Source organism: Orcinus orca, chromosome 3, assembly GCF_937001465.1.
Source record: "Orcinus orca chromosome 3, mOrcOrc1.1, whole genome shotgun sequence".
Lineage (NCBI taxonomy): Eukaryota > Metazoa > Chordata > Mammalia > Artiodactyla > Delphinidae > Orcinus > Orcinus orca.
The window spans coordinates 8650198-8675514 of record NC_064561.1 but is presented as its reverse complement, the minus strand read 5'-3'; the positions used below and the strand labels follow the sequence as shown (position 1 = coordinate 8675514).

General features: G+C 51.7%; 3 protein-coding genes across 7 annotated transcripts; 2 read left to right on the top strand and 1 right to left on the bottom strand.

The window, feature by feature from the left end:
- RLN3 (relaxin 3) lies at positions 1-711 on the top strand. Its single transcript, XM_033400718.2, has one exon. The coding sequence runs from the start codon at positions 409-411 to the stop codon at positions 709-711; it is 303 nt and encodes a 100-aa protein (XP_033256609.2). The 5' UTR covers positions 1-408.
- A 1792-nt stretch (positions 712-2503) lies between these two features.
- IL27RA (interleukin 27 receptor subunit alpha) lies at positions 2504-19567 on the top strand. 2 transcript variants are annotated; one of them, XM_004277428.3, is made up of 14 exons: positions 2504-2781; positions 3194-3311; positions 6655-6812; positions 6895-7052; positions 8526-8685; positions 8992-9065; positions 12417-12600; positions 12696-12884; positions 14781-14882; positions 14957-15115; positions 17867-17992; positions 18363-18456; positions 18642-18735; positions 18855-19567. In XM_004277428.3, the coding sequence occupies exons 1-14, from the start codon at positions 2682-2684 to the stop codon at positions 19107-19109; spliced, it is 1971 nt and encodes a 656-aa protein (XP_004277476.1). In that variant the 5' UTR covers positions 2504-2681; the 3' UTR covers positions 19110-19567. The 2 variants fall into 2 exon arrangements, with proteins under 2 accessions (XP_004277476.1, XP_049563676.1); XM_049707719.1 differs by lacking the exon at positions 2504-2781 and having other exon boundaries at positions 4900-6812.
- A 146-nt stretch (positions 19568-19713) lies between these two features.
- On the bottom strand, positions 19714-24770 carry PALM3 (paralemmin 3). 4 transcript variants are annotated; one of them, XM_049707782.1, is made up of 6 exons: positions 24486-24612; positions 23824-23966; positions 23601-23685; positions 21894-21939; positions 20563-21797; positions 19714-20496 (listed from the first exon to the last, which is right to left on the bottom strand). In XM_049707782.1, the coding sequence occupies exons 2-6, from the start codon at positions 23937-23939 to the stop codon at positions 19951-19953; spliced, it is 2028 nt and encodes a 675-aa protein (XP_049563739.1). In that variant the 5' UTR covers positions 23940-23966; positions 24486-24612; the 3' UTR covers positions 19714-19950. The 4 variants fall into 4 exon arrangements, with proteins under 4 accessions (XP_049563739.1, XP_049563738.1, XP_049563740.1 ...); XM_049707781.1 differs by having other exon boundaries at positions 19714-20562; positions 20626-21797; XM_049707783.1 differs by having other exon boundaries at positions 20626-21797.
- Between the last annotated feature and the right edge of the window lie 547 nt (positions 24771-25317).

The window sequence follows — 25317 nt, the reverse complement described above, 5'->3', positions numbered from 1 at the left end:
TTAAATCAATTAAACAAATATACATATTTAGAGCAGTGCCTGGCCCCACAGTGCATACTGTGTAAGCACTCATTATTCTTGTTATTATGGAGAAGGCCTGGGACCCTAGCAGTATGGTGGTGATGGGGGGCTGGCTGTGCCCTCTCTCCCGGTCTGGTGGGGGTCTGGGTTCCTGGTCTCTGCTAAGTGGAGGCCTTCTCACCTCTCTCTGTTGAAGATGACAGTGAGCTGGACCGCGTCACCGCATCCCTGGTGAAAGGTTATCGCTTGGTCCGGGAAACGGGAAAGGTCAGTGCTGGAGGGGTGGAGGGGGCCGCGTGCCTGCCTCCTCTCTGCTAGTGGAGATAAAGGAGGTCACTTCGCTCCCCCATGACAGGCATGACAAGAGGGGGGAGCTAAGATGTATAAATGGGGGGCCAGGAGGCGGTGGCGGCACCAACCACAGGAAGCTGCCTTGCTGTGCCGCCTCTCACATCTCAGGCAGCCCTGTCCAGCATGGCCAAACGTCCTCTGCTGCTGCTGCTGGCCATGGGGGTGCTGGCTGGGGAGCTGTGGACAGAGGCCCAGGCAGCACCCTACGGAGTGAAGCTTTGCGGCCGTGAATTCATCCGAGCAGTCATCTTCACCTGTGGGGGCTCCTGGTGGAGACGGTCAGACATCCTGGTCTATGAAGCTATGGGTGAGGCTGGGGAGGTGCTGTGTGTGTGTTAGGGGCATTGACAGGACACAAGATGGGTCCAAGGAGCCAGGGACAGAGGTGAGATGAGGGGCTGGCGCAGGAGAGTCCCTCCTCCACCACATGCAGCTGGGGAGATGGGCCAGGCCCTCAAAGCTGTGTCAAGGCTGGGGGAGCCGGATGGGGGAGGGGCAGCAAGCCATCCACACCAGCTAGAAGTCTGCTGCTACTTGGGAGCCCTGTGCCCTGCATTAGGCAAGGCTGCTCTTTGCACAACACTGGGACGTGCCTTTCAGAAGCCGAAACTAACGTGCTTTCCAAGCCTTCAGGGAAGGGAGTGTGAGGGGTGTCGTGAGTACAAGGCTAGATTTGCCACCTAGTAGGTGACCCTCCTACCAAGTTGCTTTCCTCCCCTGATCCTCTTTATCTGCAAAAGGGAGGCACAGGGCTTCCCTGGTGGCGCAGTGGTTGAGAGTCCGCCTGCCGATGCAGGGGACACGGGTTCGTGCCCTGGTCTGGGAAGATCCCACATGCCGTGGAGCGGCTGGGCCTGTGAGCCATGGCCACTGAGCCTGCGCGTCCGGAGCCTGTGCTCCGCAATGGGAGAGGCCACAACAGTGACAGGAACGTGTACCGCAAAAAAAAAAAAAAAAAAAAAAGGGAGGCACAGCCCCTGTATCTTGCAGGTTTGTTAAGCGGCAAAATTCAGTGAAAACAGATTAGGACAAAGTTGAGTGCCTACCATGTGCCAGACACTATTCTAAGTGTTTTTTTTAAAATGGGTATTAATTAAATCATCTACTCTGTATAAAACCCTGGAAGGTAGGAGTTATTATTATCCCCGTTTTGCCGACAAGGAAACGGAAGCTGAGAGATGATAATGGGATTGGTGCTCGGTCAGTTCAGCTCCCAAACACATGTTCTTAACCATCAGGTCCTCAGTAAATAAACAGTAGGGGAAAAGATATGACAGAAGAGGAAAGTCAAGCTCAATGAGGTTGAGTAAGCAGCCCATCAAAGCGGGAACCCAGGCCTGAATGGAATCAAAGTCTTTACTCAGGAGGCTGAGTCACAAGAACAGAGAAGTAGCTGGACCAGCCAGGAGCCTGGACTCTGGGTTTGACAGATGAAATCAGCAGCCTCTGCTAGAAGGGGAACTGGGCAGCCAGGGAGCACCAGGGTGAACGCCCCAGCCCCGCCATCCACCTAACCGGTATCCAGCTGGGCACCTGTTTCTGGCCCCTCATGCATTCATTCATCAGCGAGTCTCAGAGGTCAGGCACTGTGGACTTGGACAGAGTCCTCCCACCCAATCCTGACCTTTGAGCAGCCTGCCTATCCTGACCCTACCCTGACCCTGACCTCTCCGCAGCCCATATCATGCCTTTCCTGTCCTATACCGTCTCCTGCTGCAAAGGATGCCCCTACTCTACCCAAACTGGCCACACTGAGACCCTTACCCAAACTGTGACTCTCTCCTGTCCCAACTGTGGCCACTGTCCCCTTGCCAGCCCCAATTATACCACCACCCCATTCCAGCCTTTGCCCGCTCCCGTCCCCCTGTCTGCCAGCCCCTCTTCCTCCGACCTCGCCTGCTGGGGGTTCTAAAGCTGCGGACCCCAGGGTTGGTGGAGGGACCCCTGGGTTCCCTTCATATCCTGGGGTGGGAAGCTCAGTGGGGAGAACGGATCAGAACCTTCTCCAACCCCAAAGATAAACACTTCCAAAGGACTCGGCAGCCTGTTGGGGGAGGGGAGGGGCAGGTGTCTGCGGAGCTCGGCCACGCCTCAGCGCCGCCCACCCCCTACTACCCCTCCTCAGCCCCCGCGAGGGACTTTCCGGTGCAGCGGAGGGGCGGGGAGCCGAAGCGCAAGGTGCGGAGGCGGCTGGGAGGGGCGGCTCCGCTTCCCTTTGCTGTTCGGGCGCTGGACCCCGAGAGACAAGCGGGCGGCGCTGCAGCGCTGGGCCGGGCAGGGCCGGGCCGGACTGGGGGCGCGGGGACGCCATGCGGGGAACCCGGGCCGCTCCCTTCCCGCCGCGGCGGCGGCCGAAGCTGGTTTTGCTGCCTCTGTTGATGCTGCTATTCTGCAGGACTCGGCCCCAGGGTGAGTTACGGAGCGAACTCGTGTCGGCGCTCTGCCGCCGCGCTCCGCGGAAACGCACATCCTCCAGGGTGAACCGCAATTTTTTGGAATGAATGACAAAGGTCCGGATGCCACTCTGCTCCCCCCCGGGACAGGGACCGGGCGATGAGAGGAGTTGGGGAATGGGCGGCAGCGAGGTGGGAGCCAGGGTCCGGGGTTGGGGGGTGGTAGGGGAAAGGGCTCTTCGGGTGGTAACAGGATGTAGCTGGTAGAGGGAGGGGAGGAGTTATGCCCGAAGCCTGGGGAGCGGTGCCCAACGCCCCCTTCCTGCTGATCATTTCCGTAAGGGGTGGGGGGAGTTCAAGTTCTGGGGTGTGAGGGCGGCTGGGGGAATTGACCCCCTTCCCTCGGACCCTCCCTCCTCCCTCTCCAGGCAGCCCTGGGCCATTGCAGTGCTATGGATTTGGACCCTTGGGCGACTTGAACTGCTCATGGGAGCCTCTTGGGGACCTGGGAGCCCCTTCCACGCTGTACCTCCAGAGCCAGAAGTAGTGAGTACAATGGAGTGATTTGGGGAAACAGAGGCTTTGGAAGAGTGACCACTCAGGTTCTAGACTTCTCAGGTTGAGAGGACCCATTAGTCCTGCCCACCCGCACCACTCTCAAGCCCTTCACTTCCAGGTTCCCTCATTTCCTTGCTGTGTTACCCTGGACCAGTCACTTTCCCTCTCTGAGCCTCTGTTTCTTCCTCTATCAAGTAGTGATAATAATGGAACCTGCCTCTCAAGGCTGGTTCTGAGAATTCAATGAGTTAGGCACTTGGGAAAGAAAATGCTTAATGATTAGAAGCTGTTTTTATTGCTGTGTGACCTTAGGCAAATAGCTTAACCTCTCTGAGCATATGAAAAGATCATTTGGTCTGGTGCCAGGGATGCAGCAGTGAAAGAGACACAGAAAGCCTTGTGGAGCCCACATTCTGAGGGGGTGACTGATGTTGCTTCACAATGAATCACACCTGGAAACACAAATTCATTTCAAATTTGGCTAAGTGAGAGGAGAGGGAAAGGAACATTTGAAGATGGGAACAGGGATGGGAGGCTGTTTTTTTTTTTTAACGATGGTAAAATACACATAAAATTTACCACTTTTTTTCTCAGCCTTTTTTAAGTGTACAGTTCAGTGGAATTAAGTACAGTCACGTTGTGCAACCATCACCACCACCCATGTCCAGAAGAGGGGCGGGGGCTAGGGTTTTAAATTGGTAGAGGATGAGGGAGTAAGAGAAGGTCTTCCCCTTTTTTTTTTAACGAGGTGAAATTCACATAACATGAAATTAACCATTTGCCAGTGAACGGTTCAGTGGCATTGAGTGCATTCACAATGTTGTGCAACCAGTGCCTCTATCTAGTTCCAAAACATGTCCATCACCCCAAAACGAAGTTCCATCCCCAACAGCAGTCACTTCCTATTCCCTGGCAACTACTAATCTACTTTCTGTCTCTGAATTTGCCTGTTCTGGACATTTCACATAAATGGGATCATATGTGGTCTTTTGTATCTGGCATGTGGTCTTTCTTTTGTATCTGGCATGTGGTCTTTTGTATCTGGCATGTGGTCTTTTGTATCTGGCATGTGGTCTTTCTTTTGTATCTGGCATGTGGTCTTTTGTATCTGGCTTCTTTCACTTAGCATGTTTTTAGGTTCATTTATGTCGTAGCGAATCAGAACTTCGTTCCTTTTTGTGGCTGAACAATATTCCACTGTATGGATATACTACGTTCATCCACTCATCTGTTGATGGACATTTGGGTTGTTTCCACCGTTGGGCAGTTGCAATTGGGCGATCGTGACTAGCACTGCTCTGAACATAATGTGTACACGTTTTTGAGTCCTGTTTTCAGTTCTTTGGGGTATATGCCTAGGAGTAAGATGGCTGGGGCATATGGCAGTTCTGTGTTTAACTTTTTGAGGAACCACCTAACTGTTTTCTGCAACAGCTACGCCGTTTTATGTTCCTACCAGCAACATAACATAACACATGTGTTTTTGTTGTTTTTTTCTGAAGGCCTTGATTTGAACCTTCGAAATCCAACCCTTCGGGATGTCCTCAACTCCTCTCTCTCTCTCTGTCACCCACAGCAGGCCTTGCCAGCTCTACCTTCTACATTATGCAGAATCTGGCACTCCTCACTTCCTCAGCACCCACCATAGTCCAGTTCCCATCATCGCTGGCCTGGACCGTGCGGTCACCTCCTCCCTGGACTCGGTTTCCACCCTTAGCCCCACAGTCTGTTCTCCACCACAGCATCCAGAGGACACCTGTGAACTTCTGTTTTATTTATTCTTTAATATTTCTTTATTTATTTGGCTGTTCTGGGTTTTAGTTGCAGCATGTGGGATCTTCGTTGCGGCATGCGGGATCTAGTTCCCTGACCAGGGATCGAACATGGGCCCCCTGAATTGGGAGCACGGAGTCTTTTTTTTAAATTTATTTATTTATTTTATTTTTGGCTGCGTTGGGTCTTCATTGCTGTGCGCGGGCTTTCTCTAGTTGTGGCGATTGGGGGCTACTCTTCTTTGCGGTGCGTGGGCTTCTCATCGCCGTGGCTTCTCTTGTTGCGGAGCACAGGCTCTAGGCGCGCAGTATTCAGTAGTTGTGGCACACAGGCTCAGTATTTGTGGCTCGCGGGCTTAGTTGCTCTGCGGGGCATGTGGGATCTTAACGGACCAGGCCTGGAACCCCTGTCCCCTGCATCGGCAGGCGGATTCTTAACCACTGGACCACCAGGGAAGTCCCGCACCTGTGAACTTCTGAATCAGGGCATGTCCCTCCCCAGCTCACAGCCCTCCAGGGCTCCCACCTCACTCAGGGTAAAAGCCGAAATCCTTCCTGCAGCCCATCAGGCCCTGTATAATTTGCCTGTCACCTCCCTGCCCTCACCTCCTCCCACTTTCTCGCTCACTCACTCTACTCCAGAGGACAAGCCTGCTCCTCACTGTTCTTCGTAAAACACCAGGCACAGTTTGGCCACAGGACCTTTGCACCAGCTGCTCCCTCTTCCTAAAATGCTCTTCCCGAGGTATTGCGTTGTTCCGCACCACATCCTTCAGGCCTTTATTCAAATGTCTCATCAGAGAGCTTTCCTGACCACCTTTCCTAAAATAGCACTGTCACTCTTCATCCTATCATCACACTGAATCCCTCTCACCCAGCTTTATTGTTCTCTGTATCGCTTATACCACCATCAGTTATATATTTACGAGTTTCTCATTTGCCTCCCCCACTGGAACACCAGCTCCGGATAGTGGATCCTTGCCTGCTTTGGTCAGAGTCCTATTCCCAGCTTCTACAACAGAAGTGTATATTTGCTGAGTGAACAGTTGCGTAGAAGTCAATGTGCGTATACGTAATAGGTGCTCAGTAAACAAAATAACCAATGCTCATGTAACATGTATTGTGCCCCTGACACTTGCTGTTCTAAATGCGGTCCATTTCTCATCTCATTGTTCCCCTCCCCATTCAGCCCTTTCAGCAAGCACTTTTTAAAAAAGACATTTATTTATTTATTTATTTGGCTGTGCCAGGTCTTAGTTGCGGCACACTCGTTGGGACACGCGGGATCTAGTTCCCTAACCAGGGATCCAACCGTGGTCATTGGGAGCACCGAGTCTGAACCACTGGACCACCAGGGAAGTCCCTCAGGAGGCAATTTTATCACCCTCGTTTTGTAGATGAGGAAACTGAGGCACAGAGAAGTTAAGTTGCTTGCTCAAGGTCACACAGCTCTGAAGCAGGAGAACTGGGATTTGAACCCAGGCAGAAAATATGTTATCATTACGGCTCTGGGCCCAGCCCACCGTATGCTGCCCCGATTCTCGCATCTCTCCTCACAGCCATTCCAACAAAACCTGGACTGTGGCAGTGCCCACTGGGCAGAGCCGGGTGACCATTCCACGGGAACAGCTCACCACGTCTGACGAACTCCTCGTCTGGGTGGCCAGGGCAGGCCAACCTCTCTGGCCCCCAGTCTTCGTGAACCTCGAAACCCGAAGTAACAGGCGGGAGTGGGGGTTTGCTATGTGTGGGGTGGGTGGTCTTGGAGGCCCTGGCTCAATGCACCTCCCCTTCCTCAGTGAAGCCGGATGCCCCCCAACTGCACCCTGATGTGGACTTCTCAGAGGATGACCCCCTAGAGGCCACTGTCCAATGGGCCCCTCCTATGTGGCCACCCCATAAGGTCTTGGTCTGCCAGTTCTACTACCGAAGATGCCAGGAGATGGCCTGGATGCTGGTGAGTGTCAGGGACCCTTTTCCCCCACCCTACTCTGGGCGGGGCCCGGGACATCATTCCCAAATCAGACACCTAGCTCAGAGCTCATTCCTCAGCTGGCCCTGGAGTCTGTCCACATTCCTCACAGAAGGCCTGTACATGCATCTTGTTCAGCTAAAAAATGTTCCCCCAAGATAATCTATAAATTCCATGCAGTCCCAATCCAAATTCCACTTGGAATTTTTTTTTTTTTTGGCCACGCCGCGAGGTTGTGCTTGCGGGATCTTAGTTCCTCGACCAGGGATTGAACCCGGGCCCTCGGTAGTGAAAGCAAGGAGTCCTAACCACTGGACCTCCAGGGAATTCCTTCCACTTGGAATTTTTGAGAAACTCAGTAAACTTCCTCTAACATTTTTGTGAATGAATAAAAATCCTCAAATAGCTTACCTTAACCTTAAAATAAGAGGTTAACAGCAGACACTTAGCATCTACTGTGTGCTGTCTATTGAATCCTTACAAGAACTCTTTGAGGTAGATGTGTTTTATGCCTACCCATTTTACAGATGATGAACAGAGCCTGGTTTTCAGTAAACGCTCAAAAGTAATAAAAGCAGCTCACATTTCTGAGCACCTGCCACGCGTCAGGGCCCAAGCTAAGCAATCTGCATGGATTATCTTGATGAGTACCAACCTCCCTATATAGTAGATGCTTTTAAGATCTCTATTTTATAGTTGGGGAAGCTGAACCTCAGAGAGGTTAAACAACTTTCCCAAGTTCACACAGCAAAAAAAATGGAAGACAACTCCAGTGCAATGGGACCCCAGGAGTTGGGGAGCCTGCCCATGCACTTTAAGAGCACAGCACCAAAGTTGCAAGTATTTTTCATCTCATATCTCATTGGCCAGAACTTAGTCACATGGTCTCACCTGATTGCAAGGGAGACTGGGAAATGTAGTCTTTATTCTTGACACACATGTTCCTGACAGATACTCAAGGGTTCTATTTCCAAAGGAAGAAGGGGAGAATGGATATTGGGGATAACCCACTGTCTCAGTTACAGCTTTTCATGCAAAACACTACGATATAGAGTAGAGTTGTTGTCACTATGAATATTCATGCAATTCAGAGCAATGCTCAGATGCAGACTTTGCAATCTAACTGCCTGGGTATGAATCTCAGCTCCAGAACTCACCAGCTATGTGACCCTGGGTATGTCACTTCCCCGCTCTTGGCCTCAGTTTTCCTCATCTGTAAAATGAGAATAATATTAATAATAGAATTTACCACCTACTGCTATACCTGGCACAGAGGATAATCAACTTGTCTCTTTTTTTCCAGGGATTGTCCCAATTTTAAAACCAAAAGCCCTGTGTCCTAGGAACCCACTTGATCCCAGGCAAAGCAGGACAGTAGTGGTCATCCTATTGACATATAAGGCCAGGTACTTTCAATTCAATCTTCAGCCTCATCACTCTCCCCTGTCTCTCCTCCAGCTGGAACCTGAAGTGAAATCCATACCCCTGACCCCTGTTGATATCCAGGACCTGGAGCTAGCCACTGGCTATGAGGTATCTGGCCGCTGTCACGTGGAGGAAGAAGAGGATCTATGGAGCGAGTGGAGCCCCATTCTGTCCTTCCAGACACCACCCTCTGGTGAGGATCTCTGGGCTTACCCCTACACCCTCAGCCCCTCTCCTGGAAGTCTGGCCAATCATGCCATTCTCATTTGTCATATTTTATAGTTGGGAAAGCTGAACCTCAGAGAGGTTAAGCAACTTTCCTAAGCTCACACAGCAAAAAAAAAAATTGAAGACAACTCCAGCGCAGTGGGACCCCAGGAGTTGGGGAGCCTGCCCTTGCACTTTAAGAGCACAACCCCAGAGTTGCACGTATCTTTCATCTCATATCTCATTGGCTAGAACTTAGTCACATGGTCTCTCCTTTTTTCATCCTTGCCAGCTCCAAAAGATGTGTGGATATCAGGGAACATCTGTGGGGCACCAGGCGGACAGGAACCCCTGCTTCTGTGGAAGGTGAGTTGTGAGGACCATGTCTCTGCACATGTCAGGAAACCCCAAATAACAGTGATGTAGAGGACTTCCCTGGTGGTCCAGTGGCTAAGGCTCCGTACTCCCAATGCAGGGGGCCCGGGTTTGATCCCTGGTCGGGGAACTAGATCCCACATGCTGCAGCTAAAGATCCCATATGCTGCAACTAAAAGATTCCTCATGCCACAACGAAGATCCTGCATGCCGCAACTGAGACCCAACACAGCCAAATAAATAAAATAAATAAATATTAAAAAACCAAAAAACAATGTTGTAGGGGGTTCCCTGTGGTTAGGACTCTGGGCTTTCTCTGCCAAGAGCCTGGGTTCAGTGCCTGGTTGTAAATGAAAGTCCTGCTGAGCAGTGGGGCAAAAAAAAAACAAACCAAGAAAACAAAAAAAAAACCAAGCCAAACCAAAAAACCCCCCCAAAACAATGATATAAACAGACAAAGGTTACTATGCTGCCCTCTTGAGGTTGCTTCAGAGCTTCAAGGAGGGGATGCTCAGAGAGGTCCTGGCATAGTGCTGGGTACAGAGAAAGACTCCACCAATGTTGGCTGAATCTAGGAGATCTGAGCTGAGACATGAAGATGGGTACAAGTGTTCCAGTCGGGGGGACACCAGGTGCAAAGATTTAGAAGCAAGACTAGGCTCAGCTCCACAAAATACAGCAGAATATGCTAAGGACTTTGATGCTAGTATTAAAGGGCATTGTGAGATGACAGACAAGAGTGAAACAGTCCTCACTGATGCAAATCTGCTGAGCACCTGCCGTGTTCCAGACATTGCAAGGCCCTGGCTCACAGTAAATATGGCAAGAGACAAAACAACAGGGCTCATACTTTCTTGGGCCACACAATCTAATATCACTAACTTTAACCATGCATAATACTTACAGAGCTCTTATTATGTGCCAGGTCCTCGCCTCCAACACTTATTTACATTCACTAACTTTACAGATGAGAAAATGAGACATAGAGAGGCTACCCCAAACCAAACAACAGCTACGTGGCAGAGCTGAGGTTCTCTGGCTTTCAAACCTTAATTCACAGTTTCAGTGCCTCTGTTGTTTTTTTTTTTGAATTCATTTTTTTTTCTTACTTTTTTGGCCATGCTGCATGACATGTGGGATCTTAGTTCCCCAACCGGGGATCAAACCTGTGCCCCCTGCATTGGAAGTGCAGAGTCTTAACCACTGGACTGCCAGGGACGTCCCTCGTGCCTCTATTTTATAACACATACTTTGTAATGCCCCTTTACTATACTGAAATGAAATACATAGCTAATATAACCCATATATACATATATTTTAAAATGTGTATAATACAGTGTATTGTATTATAGCATACCGTGTAGAGTGTATTGTAATATTCAGTAGAAAATAAAGGGGAAATAAGGCTACTACATAATGGCAAAATATTCAGTTCACCAGTATGATATGAATACTAAATCTGTATGTACCTCATAACGTGGCTTTAAAATACATAAAGTAAAAATCGATAGAACTACAAGGAGAACTCCATAGAGTCCACAACCGTCGTGGGAGATTTTAACATACCCCTCTAAGTAATTTCATAACAAGCAGATGGAAAAACAAGTCAAGATCCAGAGAATCTGAACATATGCATAACAAACAACCTAATGGGCTCACATAGGAAACATCAGAACATGCATTCTTTCCATATGCAAACAGGACATTTACCAAAATCATCCACATGCTAGGCTATTGAGCTGGTTTCCAAGGACTTCAAAGGGATGAGGTGATGCTGGGCACATTGAAAAATTCTCTGATCAGAACACAGATTGTGCTGGAAATAGATAATAAAAAGTGCTTAGAAAGTCCCCGTATGTTCAGGATATTTCAAAATTCAGTGAATGTTAAAACCAGGTCCCAAAAGGTTTTGTATTTATACATCAAAATGTGTTTGGTTCTAGGATCAGTTAAAATTATTAGACAGGGTTTTTCATCTACAGAAGTTTCCAGTTGGGATGACCTTCAAAAGGCACAAGGGACGTGGGACAATTTTTTTATTTCTAGGAGAGGGTAGTGTCCCTGGCTCTTGCCCATCAAATACCAATCATTGAGGCAACCAAATATTCTTACAAGTTTCCCCAAAGCGCTCTGGAGGGTACTATCCTCTTTGCTACGCGTAATTACTCCTCTATACAACAGTGGGAATTTTGCAGTCCCTAAGAACTGCACAAGACAGACTAAGGTAAGGTGAGGGAAGACAGGGTCATATAAGTGCATGGTCAGATCCTGCCTGTCTTTAGTTAAAATCTGTTTTTTTTATTTATTTATTATTTATTTATTTAATTTATATTTTTGGCTGCATTGGGTCTTCGTTGCTGCACGCGGGCTTTCTCTAGTTGCGGCGAGCAGGGACTACTCTTCGTTGCGGTGCGCGGACTTCTCATTGCAGTGGCTCCTCTTGTTGCAGAGCATGGGCTCTAGGCGCGTGGGCTTCAGTAGTTGTGGCACACAGGCTCAGTAGTTCTGGCTCGCAGGCTCTAGAGCGCAGGCTCAGTAGTTGTGGCGCACGGGCTTAGTTGCTCCGTGGCATGTGGGGTCTTCCCGGACCAGGGCTTGAACCCGTGTCCCCCGCATTGGCAGGCGGATTCTTAACCACTGTGCCACCAGGGAAGTCCTAGTTAAAATCTTGATAATTTGTTTGTCATGGTTTTTCTTTTTTGCATTAATTTTTTTTAATTAAAAAAAAATTTTTTTGACCGCGCCGAGCCTCATGTGGGATCTTAGTTCCCCGACCAGGGATCAAACCCACGCCCCCTGCATTGGAAGCGCAGAGACTTAACCACTGGACCGCCAGGGAAATCCCTGCATTAATTTTGATTGATTAAAATACTGTGTACAACAGGGTCCTACTGTATAGCACAGGGAACTATATTCAATACCCCGGATAAACCATAATGGAAAAGAATATGAAAAAGAATGTACACATATGTATAACTGAGTCACTTTGCTGTACAGCAGTAATTAACACAACATTGTAATTCAACTATACTTCAACTACAACTATACTGAAAAATAAAAAAAAATTTTTTTAAATATTGCATTAAAATATAATTCATCTTGGTTGGATTTTTGGTATCCTCTTGTTTTGCCGCCAAGGTGAGTGCCTCACTCACCTCACCCTAGTTCTGGCCCAGGAGCTGTATTCTAATTCCACCTCTGCCACTGAGCCACTCTTGAGACTCGGTTTCTTCATCTTAGAGTGAAACAAAAATATTTCACAGACTGGTTTGTCAGGTGACCTCACTGAGAAGCACAGTGATAAATGGGAGATATTAACCACTTCTTCCCCTCATCCCTCAGGCCTCGGGGCATTGCGTGCAGGTGAGCTACAGAGTCTGGTTCCAGATTAAAGATCAGGAGGTGATCCAGGAGGAGACCTCATGTTGCAACATCTCCATCCCCACTCAAGCGGAGTGGGCTGGGGTGTCCGCCATCAACGCCACAAGCTGGGAGCCTCCTACCAACCTCTCTTTGGCCTGCTTGGGTAAGAGGCCGTGAGCTTCCTCTGAGCAATGCCCTGGAGGTGCAAGAGGGGACTTCCCGAGTGGACAGCTGAGATTTCTCCTCCTTATCCTCTAGGTCCAGGCTTTGCCCCTCGCGGTGTGGTGGTCAGCATCATCCCTGTAAGCTCGGATCTGCTGGTGACTTGGCAACAGGGGTCCGGGGGGCTGCAGGAGCATGTGGTGGACTGGGCTCGAGATGGTGACCCCCTGGAGGATCTCAACTGGGTCTGGCTTCCTCCTGGAAACCTCAGTGCTGTGTTGCCAGGTGAGGCCCCAGGACACCTGGGTTCCCATTTCAGCTGTTGGAGAGTGGACTCATGGCTGGATTTGCAGAAGAGAGTGTTCAAGTATCATTAATTCATGCAAGAAATATTCATTGACTACCTACCGTGTGCCAGGCCATGTTCTAGACACTGGTACACAGTGATGGTCGCTGATGCGTATTGGCATTTACCATAAGCATTAAATCATTCAAACTTCCTTATAAAGTAGGTTTCTGCTATTATCATACAGATAAAGAAAAAGGCCCAGAGAGGTTAAGCAACTCACCTGAGGCCATACAGCAAGTATGTGGTAGAACCAGGATTTGAACCACATAGTCGGGCTCCTGAAGCTAAACCCTGAACCATCACCCTACTCTCCTCTCAGCAGCATCCCCATTCTCATCCCCACCAACATCTCCATCCTCATCTTGTAGGGCAGGCACCCAATGAAACAAAAAACAAGTACATCTGTAATGTAATTGGGGCAAAGTAAATCAGGGTAAGGGAGAGGAGGGAGGATAGCTATGTCAGAAAAAAAAGGTAGGAAAGGTCTCTCTGGGAAGGTGCTATTTGAACTAAGACCTGAAGGAGGCGAGACAGAGAGCCATGAGGATGTCTAAGGGAAAAGCAAGAGGGAACAAACAGTGCAAAGGCCCTGGGGCAGGATTGTGCCTGATGTGTTAGAGCAGCAGTGAGGAGGCCAGCGTGGCTGGAGTGGAATGAGCAAGGGGGAAAGTGGGAGGAGGTGAGGGTAGGGAGGTGATGGGGCAGAGTGTGCAAAGCCTTGTGGGTGTGGGGAGAACTTTGGCTTTTGTTCTGAGTCAGGTGGGAGCCACAGAGGGTTCTGTGCAGAGGAGGGATGTGTCCTGACTCAGGTGCTTACAGGCGCCCCCTGGCTGCTGTGGGAGGAACAGACTGGGAGGGCAAGGGTTGGAGGTAAGAGACCCAGGAGAAGGGACTGTGTATGTCCAGGTGGGACATGGTGGGAACTGGACCAGGTGGGGACCAAGGAAGGGAGAGAAGCAGGCAGATTCTTGTTGTGGAGTCTTAGAGCAGAATTTTGGGGACCCGTTTGGATATGTTGCACCTCATGTGCTCATCCAAGTGGAATTGTCCATGGGACTATCAGATACTCAAGTCTCAGGTCTAGCAATAAGTTCTAGGCGGAGATTTAACACTGGGGAGTCTGTCCTTGGTGTAAAGAACTTGGGAGAGCATGAGAAGGTGTTGAGCGAGAGATTTAACACAGAGTCCCAAGACCCATAAGTATATATGGACAAAAGAAGAGGAGCCCCAATTCTGGAAAATTCCCAGTTGGGGAAGCCCATATGGCAGCATTAGGTTTTGAGAAGGGATTTCAGGAGCCTTACTTACTGTGATGGGTGGTTTCAGGGCCCCACTCATAGTCCAGCATTTGACTATCTCCCAGCCTCTGGCACCTGCATTCCTGGCCTGAGGGCTTTTTCTGATCTGAAGCATTTTGCCTGCCTGGACAGCTGGAAGTGCCGGGGAATCAAAGCCCCTCAGATGCAGCCCTCTACCAATGACTGATGATGGTTGATGGATAAATACCCCAGCTCCCACCCTCCTCTGGTGGGACAGTGCTCAGGATCGTGCTCTCTGCTGCCACACAGAGTTCGCCAGCGGGACTGAGCCTTGGTTGGCCATGTTGGGAACTTGTTCTCTAACACATATTTACTGGGTGACTCTCCTTCCCTGCTTCACTTCCCCACTGCCCTATTGGTGTTTTCTGGGGTTGCCTCCCAGATCAGTTACATTTATTCAAATTCTTATATCAAGGTGTCCTTCTGGGGACACAAATGAAGATTCCTACAAAATAAGAAATGAGTCGGGGAGGGGAGCCAACTCTAACTGGTCTTTGCTCCTCCCCCACTCAGGGGATTTCGAAGGAGGGGTGCCCTACCAAATCACGGTGACAGCAGTCTCTCCTTGGGGCTTGGCCCCTGCCCCCTCCGTCTGGAAGTTCAGAGAGGAACTAGGTAAGTGGTGGGGCTGGAGGATGGAGGGTCCTGGAACCCTGGCAGAACTTGACCCGCTGACTTTCTCTCACCAGTACCCCTGGCAGGGCCAGTGCTTTGGCGACTCCAGGATAGCCCCCCAGGGACCCCTGCTGTAGCGTGGGGAGAGGTCCCAAGGCACCAACTTCGGGGCCATCTCACCCACTACACCCTGTGTGCACAGAGTGGGACCAGGCCTTCTGTCTGCATGAATGGTGAGCTCCACTGCCGCCTGCCCCTGTTCCCAGCCCCCACAAGACCCACCCATCAGCCTACCCCTCCCCTTACCCCCAGATGGGCCCCTTTGGCTCCCTCTCAGCCCCTGGGAGAACACACACTATCATGGGTTCCCTAGTGGATAATAACCCCGGTGGCTATCAACGTAATAGACTGTCATTTGGCTATTAAAAAAGGAGACTCCGATCTATATTTATTGACATTGAAAGATGCCTGTCATATCTTATTAAGTGAAAAAGATAAAAGGATTGTAAAACTTTGTGGGGTTCCGTTTTTGTAAAATAAACCCAGCACTGAGTGAAGCAGAGGCACAAATATGAAAAGAAATTCCCCCACAATGTCAATAGGGACTGTACGATTACATATGATTTTTTTTTTTTTTTTTTTTTTTTGCGGTACGCGGGCCTCTCACTGTTGTGGCCTCTCCCGTTGCGGAGCACAGACTCCGGACGCGCAGGCTCGGCGGCCATGGCTCACGGGCCCAGCCGCTCCGCGGCATGTGGGATCCTCCCGGACCAGGGCACGAACCCGTGTCCCCTGCATCGGCAGGCGGACTCTCAACCACTGCGCCACCAGGGAAGCCGACAAATTCCTTTTTAAAATACCTTTTTTACCCTTTCCACTCCAGTTTTATTGAGATGTAATTGACAGCATCACCGTGTAAGTTTAAGGTATACAGTGTAACGGTTTGGCTTACGAATATTGTGAAATGATTCCCATAAGTTTAGTTAACATCCATCATCTCATATAGATACAATAAAAAGAAAGAGCAGAACAATAATAAAAATTAAAAATATCCTTTTTTTCTAATTACCAAAGTTATCTGTTCTTTTTTTAAAAACTGACACATTGAAGTATACTCAAGTATATCGTCATTCTCATCATTTCACTGATACGGACAATGCAGCTTCCATATTTTGCCATGTGTACGTTAACATAGAGATAGGAGTTGTGCTTTTTGAAAATTTTAAACTTCTTTATTATAGAAAATTTCAAGCACAAACAGAAGTTGGAAAAAGGGCTTCCCTGGTGGCGCAGTGGTTGAGAGTCCGCCTGTCGATGCAGGGGACACGGGTTCGTGCCCCGGTCCGGGAGGATCCCACATGCCGCGGAGCGGCTGGGCCCGTGAGCCATGGCCGCTGAGCCTGCGCGTCCAGAGCCTGTGCTCCGCAACGGGAGAGGCCACAACAGTGTGAGGCCCGCATATCACAAAAAAAAAAAAAAAAAGTTGGAAAAATAGTATAACAAATCCTTGTGTACCCACCATCCAGTTTCAATGGTTTTCTGCATTGTATCAATCTTGTTTCAATTTATCCCCCCCCCTTTTTTTTCTAGAGCCTTTGGCATCATTTCACCCTTAAATAATTGGGTACTTCAGCATTTGTCTCTAACCGATAAAGCCTTTTTTTTTTAACATAGATACTTTGCCATGATTGCACCTTGCACAAGTACATAGATATCCTTAGGTTAAAAATCATATATATTTATGTGTACATGTACCTATAATTAAAAGAGGACTATGTTATAGGCCCCTGAAGCTTATGAACGTGATGGTTTGCAACTTTCTTTTTCTCACCCGATTTCACTTGGACACCTTTCTGTGGCAGTATATCTTGATCCGTATTCATGTCTCCTGTAATCCTATAACAAACCAAAAAGCTGCTTCCTCTCTTGGCTTAAAAACCAAAAAGGGCAATTCAGTTAAAAAGTAAACAAAAACAGTTCCGGGAGATGCAAATGTATTCCCCTCGTCTGGGGTGAATTTCCCTTCACTGGATTCTGTGCAGGTGAGGGATATGATACTCATGCATCCTTTTATTTACGCAAATATACAGTTGACCCTTGAACAACACATTCGAACTGCGCAGGTCCAGTTATACATGACTTTTTTCAATAGTAAATAGTACAGTACTATCTGCGTTTGGTTGAATCTGCAAATGTGGAACTGGGCATCCGGAGGAACCACAGATAAGGAGGGTGGACTATAAATTATACTGTACTTAGATTTTTTAAAGAGTGGAGGGTCGGCACCCCTAACCTCTGCATTGTTCAAAGGTCAACTATATGTTTTTTTTTTTTGGTTTTGTTGGGTCTTTGTTGCTGCACGCGGGCTTTCTCTAGTTGCGGCGAGCGGGAGCTACTCTTTGTTGCGGTGCACAGGCTTCTCGTTGTGGTGGCTTCTCTTGTTGCGGAGCGTGGGCTCTAGGCGTGCAGGCTCAGTAGTTGTGGCGCACGGGCTTAGTTGCTCCACGGCATGTGGGATCTTCCCGGACCAGGGCTTGAACCCGTGTCCCCTGCGTTGGCAGGCGGATTCTAAACCACTGTGCCACCAGGTTAAGTCCCCTGTATATCATTTTTGAGTGCTTTTTATGTGCAGGCGCTGATCCAGGTGCTGGGAATATGGCCCTTGTGGAGCTAACTTTCTAATGGGGGACATGAAGGTATAGACAAAGTAAATAAGGTCTAAGCAGTGTGTCAGATGGTGATAAGTGGTGGATAGAGAATAAAGCAAGGAAGATGAGTGGTGAAGCAGGCGCTATTTTACTCGCGGGGCGGGGGCAGTCAGGGAAGGCCTCACTGAGAAGGTGACCTTGCAGCAAAGAGCTGAAGGAGATGAGGAAGGAGCCATGTGGATATCTGGGGGAGAGTGTTGCAGACAGCATGGCACGTGCAAAGGTCCTGAGATGGGACTTGACTGCCTCCCCAACCGCTCTGGGTGTGTCCTTCAGTGAGTGGCAGCACCCGGACCATCACCCTGCCCGACCTTCACTGGGGTACCTGTGAGCTGTGGGTGACCGCGTCCACCATCGCAGGACAGGGCCCACCGGGTCCAAGCCTCCGCTTTCACCTACCAGGTATGGGCCTGGGGCAGGACTGCCATGGGAGGGGTCCCGGAGAGAGGGGCATTGGAGGGGGTTATGTAATCATTACTGAACTTCAGGGGGTGGACATGTAGACTTCGGGATGTTGATGCTGCTAAATACTGCTGTGGATTATCAAGCAATGTGTGTCTCTGACCCTTTCGCCCCATCCCTGACCTTGACCTTTTCACAAGCCCCACTCCCACCCCAAGATTTCCCCCACCCTTAGCCCCTACCCATTCATAGGCCCTGCCCTTTTATCCACCTCCCTGACCTATTCCCAGCTCCACCCATGAGCCTTACCTGACCCCTCCCCACCTCCCTGGTGTCCAGATGTTCTTCTGCCCCTCCCCCCTCCCTCCAGATAACACCCTGAAATGGAAAGTTCTGCCAGTTGTCCTTCTCGTATGGGGTTTGCTCCTGACGGGCTGTGGCATGAGCCTAGCTACCTCCGGAAGGTGAGGCTGTCAGACACATGGGTCTCTGCCCAGGTTGGGAGGGCAGCTGGACGTTAGCTGAGCTTGGGGAGAGATGTGGTAAGGGGATGATGCTTCGGGGCTCTGTGACGTTCCTGGACCCTACAATCTGGGCATGGATGTCTAGCCGCCTGGATTCCCTGCCCTGACTCTTACCTGCTTGCCAGGTGTGTCCACCTGCGGCACAAGGTACTACCCCACTGGGTCTGGGAGAAGGTTCCTGATCCTGCCAACAGTAGTTTCAGCCTGCCCCACATGAAGGTGAGCAGAAAGCTGGGCTCATCAGGGCCCTCTGGGGGATTGGGGAAACCTCGGACAGTGGGGGGTAGGTGAGAATTGGCGGGTATGAGGGGAGGAATCTCAGCCTCTTCTCTTCCCAGGAGGTGCCCCAGGCCCAGCCCCCTGGGGACTTGCCCATCCTGGAAGTGGAGGAGATAGAGCAGGTACCGATTATGGAGGCCCCCCAGGCCTCAGCCCCACTGGACTCTGGATATGAGAAACACTTCCTGCCCACACCCGAGGAGCTGGGCTTTCTGGGCCACACCCCAGGTTCCAGGTTATGGACTGAACCAACCCCAGGAGGGGAGAGGGGTGCTCATTTGACAGATGAAGACACTGAGGCTCAAGGAAGCTGAGTCACTTGCTTGAGGACACCCAGCCAAGGAAGAGCTGAGATTGAAGGACCCCTACAGAAAAGGGCCTGGCCCTACAGGGAATATACGGATGGATGAGGGAGCAAAGAAAAATGTATGAAATCCAGAGTGGCAGGTGCCTTCCCAAATCTGTCCTGCTGCTATAACAGAACTGTAGTTGGGTACACTCCCAGCCTCCCTTGCAGCTAGGTGCAGCCATGGACTGAGTTCTTATGAGTGGAACATAAGCAGAAGTGACATGTGCCTCCAGTGGGTCTGCGTGGGGGCTCTTCCACATTCCCTTCCCTTTCCCATGAGCTGGAGCATTGATGTGCCCTGTGATCCAGCTTTGGCCATACCCAAGGTGAAGGTGGAGCAAGAAATGGAAAGGAACCAGAGTTCCTGAGTGATTGCCTGGATCAGAAGTGCCCAGAGAAATAAATTCTTTCTGTTTTGATAGCTACTGTAGCTTGAGGTATTTTGTTACGGCAGCCATATCTACACTCTCACTGATTCATAGTCTTTGATTCTAGCAGAGTGAAGCCCTCCACTTCCCACCAGGAGACGGTGAGGTGGCTCTGTGCCAACAACACACACACTCACACTGTCCAAATGCTCAACATTTTATTTTCAAGTATAAAGGCTTTGTCACAGAAAGGGGCCAGGGTCACAGGCAGTGTGCAAGGGGTCCAGGAGCCCAGGTGGAGATGGACATGTGGACCAGCTGGCTCCCAGGTGCCATCACCAGTCCCGTGGTGCCCTGTCTGCGCCTGGGACCATCTGCTGATGCCAAGAGGCCGAGGTAGCTGTGAGAGGAGCTGGGAGTGGGGTAGAGGGCGTGGGCTCACATAACCGCACAACACTGGCACGTCTTCTGCTTAGGGCCACTCGCCTCTTCGCCCTCGGGAGGGGCAGATGGCTCCGGCTGCTGGGCAGGCGCGTAGGTGGGCACCGCCTGGGCACTGGGGTTGGCCCTGGGCTCCTCCACCTGAAGCAGTGGCTGGCACTCAGCAGGCTGCTCCTGAGCTGGGGTCTCTGCCAGGAGGGGGGTGGCATCCCCAGAGGGGTCCTGGCCCTCATCAGAGGTTTGGGGCTTCACTGCTTCTGCTTCTGGGGAGCCTTCCTGCTTCTCCTGGGGCTGCTGTCCTTCTTCCTCTGGCCTTGGCTCCTCCTTGGCCCCCAGGGGAGCCACTTCCTCACTCACTTCCTCTGCCTGACACTCCTTTCCTCCTCCTGACTCTCTCTGCTCTTCCGGACTCAGATCTCCCTCGGCCCCTTGAGTCTTCTCTGTCTGCAATGGCTCTTCACCTGCCATTCTCTCTGCCTTCTGTGATTCCTCATCTCCTTTTGTCTCTGCCTCCGACGGCTGCTCACCGCCCGTTCTCTGTACCTTCAGTGGTTCCTCATCTCCTTTTGTCTCTGCCTCCGACGGCTGCTCTCCGCCCGTTCTCTGTACCTTCAGTGATTCATCTCCTTTTTTCTCTGCCTCTGACAGCTGCTCACCGCCCGTTCTCTGTACTTTCAGTGACTCCTCGTCTCTTTTTTCCTTTCCCTCCAATGCTTCCTCACCTCCTATTCTCTCTACCATCAGTGATTCCTCACCTTCTTTCCTTTCTGTCACCAATGGTTCTTCAATTGCCTCTAACTTTTCCTCACCTCCTTTCTGCTGTACTCCCAACGGCTCCTCCCCTCTTTCCCTCTCTGCCCTCAGAGGTCCTTCAACTTCTTTTCTTTCTGCCGACACTGGTTCGTCACCTCCTCCCATCTCTGTCTCCACCTTTTCCTCAACTCCTCTCCTCTCCGGCTCCAAGGATTTCTCGCTTCCTTTCCTCTTCACTGCCAGTGACATCTCTGCTCCTTCTGGCTCTGCGCCTGCCATTCCCTCACTTCCTCTCTTCCCCGCTAATTCCTCTGCCCACCTCCTCTCCGCCTCCCACGTTTCCTCCCCGCCTCTGCCGCCTGCCCCCAGTGGACTCTCATCCTTTCCCTCCCTTCCCAGTGCCTTTGGCCCTTCCAACCCCTCCAGCCCCAGCTCTTCCCACTGCTCACTGAGGGTCACCCTCTCCACCCAAATGAAGGACCCCTCCTCTCCTCCAAAGCCCCCCTGCCCATCACCATCAGCGCTGCCCCTGGGGGCACCTTCCCCTTCTCCAGAAGCTGCTCCCCCCGGTCCCTCCTGCAGCCTCAGTGAGCTGGTCTGTGCAGCCTCCAGGCCTCTGCCCGCCTCCCCCATGGCCTCTGAGTCGCTGCCCTCTGTGCCTCCCACCCCTTCCCAGACTACCTCCACGATATCCCTGTCCTCCGTGACCCATGAAGGGAGCTCTAGGCGTCCGGCTTCCTGTCTGTCCCCGATGGCCTCCATGACCATCTCCTCCACCTTAGCCTCCAGCTCTGGGCCTGTGGGCCCCGTGGTACAGTCCTCCGTGGCCCTCAGCCCCTCCCAGACCACCTTCACCGTGCCTTCCCCTTTGGCCTCATTCACTCCCCCGTCAGACGCCGCCACTCCCTGACTCGGCGCCTGCTCCGGAGGGGGGCTGGATCCAGGGCAGGGGCCATTGGCTTCTGAGGAGGCCACTGCTGCCCCAGGGATCCTCCTTGGGGCTGGCGGAACCCCGACAGACTCGTCTCTGGACTTAGAGGGGTCCACTGGTCCGGCTGGTATGGAGGCGCTCTTGTTTAGATCAGTCTGGTCTGGGGGCGTGAGGGGAGAAGGGGAAAGGAGAGATGGGGCAACAGAGTGAGATTCAGGTCCTTCCTCTTGCGACCCCCAGACCTCAATACACCCACCTGCAGGACCTGCCTCCACGGTGGGCTGGGATAGAGGACGGTGACCCTGCAGGGATGGAAGAAACAAGGTCAGGCCGGCCCACATCTCCACTTCCAGCCTCCTGCATGCCAGTACCCCTCCCCTGCTCAAACACCATCGATGGCTCCCCGTTACCTTCAGGACCAAACCCTCTGTTGTACCTCAGCCTTCCTCACCTGTCTCATCTCCCTCTGCTCCATTGCGTTGCACACAGTAGGTGCCCAATCAATATTGTGGCCGTGCAGCCAATCCCTCTGTATTGGGGACCTACTCTGCCAGCTACTGAGGTTACTTAAGGGACACTTAAGCCTTTTGCTATTGGAACTTACATTCCAGTGGGAGGAAGCAGGTAATAAACATAAAACAAATCTGTAATTCAGGGAGTGAGAAGGGCTATGATAGGAAAAAAAGAAAAGAAAAGCAGGATAAGGGGCTGGGGAATGCCTGGGAGGTGATGGGGTGCCTCCTTTAGGTATAAGATGCAGAAGGGCCTCTTGGAGGAGGTGACATTGAACAAAGGCCTGAAAGGTGAGAAGAGCCAGCCTTGAGTCAAAAGGTAGGAAAGGGCATTCCAGGCGGAGGGCACAGCAAATGCAAAGGCCCTGGGGCTATAGTGATTTAGGCAAGTTCAAGGAATAGAACAGAGGGTCAGGGTGGCTAGAGTGGAGTGAAGGAAGGGATCAAGGGAAAGATGAGCCCAAGGGAGGGGAGCTGAGGACACCCCTGCAGGCCACCTATGCCAAACCCCACAGATCTCCTAACCTACCCTCCTCTTTCCAGCCTCTAGGCCTTTGTCCAGGCTGTTTCCTCTGCCTGTATTCCTGATTCCCTTCCAGATTCAGCATAGATGTCACTGCCTCCAGGAAGCCGTCCCTGAGCCCCCAACCTCACTCAGGTACTTCTTATGAGCTTCCCCTATATCCTGGGCTCCCCCCTCACAGACTCTTTGCACCCCATCTCCTCATCTGGACCGTGAGCTCTCTTGGGCCAAGAATCATGCCTTGCGCATCTCTAGCAGGGAATTCCCGGCTTAGACTAAAAACCCAACAAGTGCTTCCTATCCCAATTAAAGGTCTCCTCTCCTCTTTCGTCCTGAAACAGGCACCTGGGAGCCAAGGTAAAGCATCAGGGAGAGGTGGGGACTGTGGAAAACCCACACATCACCGTGGCCAGGTGCAAATATTACTGGATCTTTGGACTTCAAGGAAAACACGGAGAGTCAGATTTTAATGTGAAGTTGTCTTGGTTTTCAAAAACCTGTATGTTGTATGGCCTGCATTGTATCTTAATAGAGACATTACCAAAACAAACCCCAAAACTCCAAAAGCCACGTAGATGCCCCAAATCATGCGAGCATCTCACGATGACCCTTTCCCACCTTTGAGACTGAATTCCATGAACACTTCCCCACATTTGCTGACTGCTTTCCTCATTCAGGTCATATTGGCAACCATATATCAAAACGGTCCCTTGTGCCCGTTCCGGGTACTAAGCTATGATCTCACCAACCCTCTCTCACACCTCTTCCAGGTGTGTGCTGTTGTTATGCTCATTTTAGAGCTGGGGAAACTGAGGCTTGGGCAAGGAAAGCAGAGGACCCAGAATCTATACTGTGCTTGGAGAGGTCCTGCTTTGGGTTCTGCTTGCCACACCCCCTCCTCCCACCGCCTGCTCCCCTAGCTCCTCACCTGTCGGCGCCAGGTGGGCTTGCCTGTGGGCTTGTGCTGGGCACCTGTGGATGCACTTTGTAACAGCTGCAGCTGGGACTGGAGTCTGGGGAAGAGAAGGGGCTGCTGGGAGCCTGGACCTCGGGCTTATGGACCAACCCCACCCGAAGTGTCAATTGGAGTGGGCTGAGGGGCCTGGCCTAGTCAGGCTGGGGCAAAGCTGTCAGGCAGGGGCCCTACTCACGTGAACAAGCTGCCTTCCAGGTTCCGGATGCGGGCCTGAGCCTGGTCCTCAGGTGACTGGGGGTCCTGTGAGGCGGGGTCCTGGGGCTGCTCCGGCTCTTCAGCTGCCCCGTCCATTAGCCAGCGTTCCCGGAGAGACTTCCTCTGGGCATGGGAAGGGGCACATGGACTACCCCATCTCATGTAGCGCCCCCCTCTGGATGTCCCACCCTGGGCAGATTTCTTATTGCCCTACGACCACCCAGATGGGACAGACATTTCTCCCTCAGGCTGGGATACGTGCCCCAACGATGCCAGGTGGGGCAGACACCCCGTTACCAACCCATAGCTTTCCCACGCTGGAAAAAAAACACCCATCGATCTCCCCAACCTTTCCAGAATGGGACAAACACCCCCAAAGGTGAACTCAATGTCCCTATGAGCCCCTCCCTACCCCAAAGAGGAACAAACACCTCCATTGTCCCCACACTCTTCCCAAAGGTGGAACAAATGTCCCCATCACAACCACCCACTCTCCCAAGCTGGGGAGGACGCCCACCCCCAAAGCTGGAACCAATGCCCCCCCATGTTTAGACAGAGCCTCCTTTGGTTCCCAGAACTGACTCTCACAGACACTCCCACTTCATTGCCCGGGCTAAGCAGGCGCCCCTGCCCTCCCCCAACCTTGAGCCGCTCCACACGGAGTTTCTCCTCCTCCAGCTCCCGGCGCGCGGCGCTGATCTCCTCCTGCAGCCGCCGCTTCTCCTGCGCACAGAGGACCAGGAGCTGCCCGCGGGCCGGATGAGGCCGGGTGGGGCCGCCTTCCCCCCTTCCTCCCTCCCTCCTCCGCCGGGCTCCCGGGGGCTCCCGGGACTCCCGGGACTCCCGGGACTGCAAGCCGCGCCGGGGGCGGAACACAAGTCTGGGCCCCGGGCCGGGAGGGGGCTGCGGAGGCCCTGACTCAGCAGCGGGTGGGGGCGGGGCCGGCGGGGGCGGGGCCGGCCGCGCCCGGGATGCTGCAGAGGCCTCGCCCGCGCGGAACTGGGGTCTGTGGGTGGGAGGGCCTTGGAATGGGAATCCGGGGGTAGGGGGTGTCTGAGATGGAGTTAAGAGGGACAGGATTCAGAGAGATGGGGGTCCAGATATGAAGATCAAAGGGAGGCGGCTAGTGAGATGGGGGGGTCGGAAATGGAGGTGCAGTCATGGGGATCCAGCGAGACTAGGATGTAGAGAAGGGGTCCAGAGAAATGGGGGTTAGTGAGATGGGGGTTCAGAGAGATGTGGTCCACAGAGATGGAGATTTAAATATGGGAGTTTAGAGAGATGAGGTTCAGATATGGGGGTCTGAGAGATGGGGTTCAGACATGGGGTATCTTGGAGACTGGGGTTCAAGAATGGAGCATCGGTTGCTATAGATTTCAAGAGTGCGGAGTTCGCAGCTCTCCATTCTAGGGGTGTCAGTGATCAGAGGAACTGGGGAGCGGAGGGGCCTGAGGATTTAGGTGGGGCGCCCCGA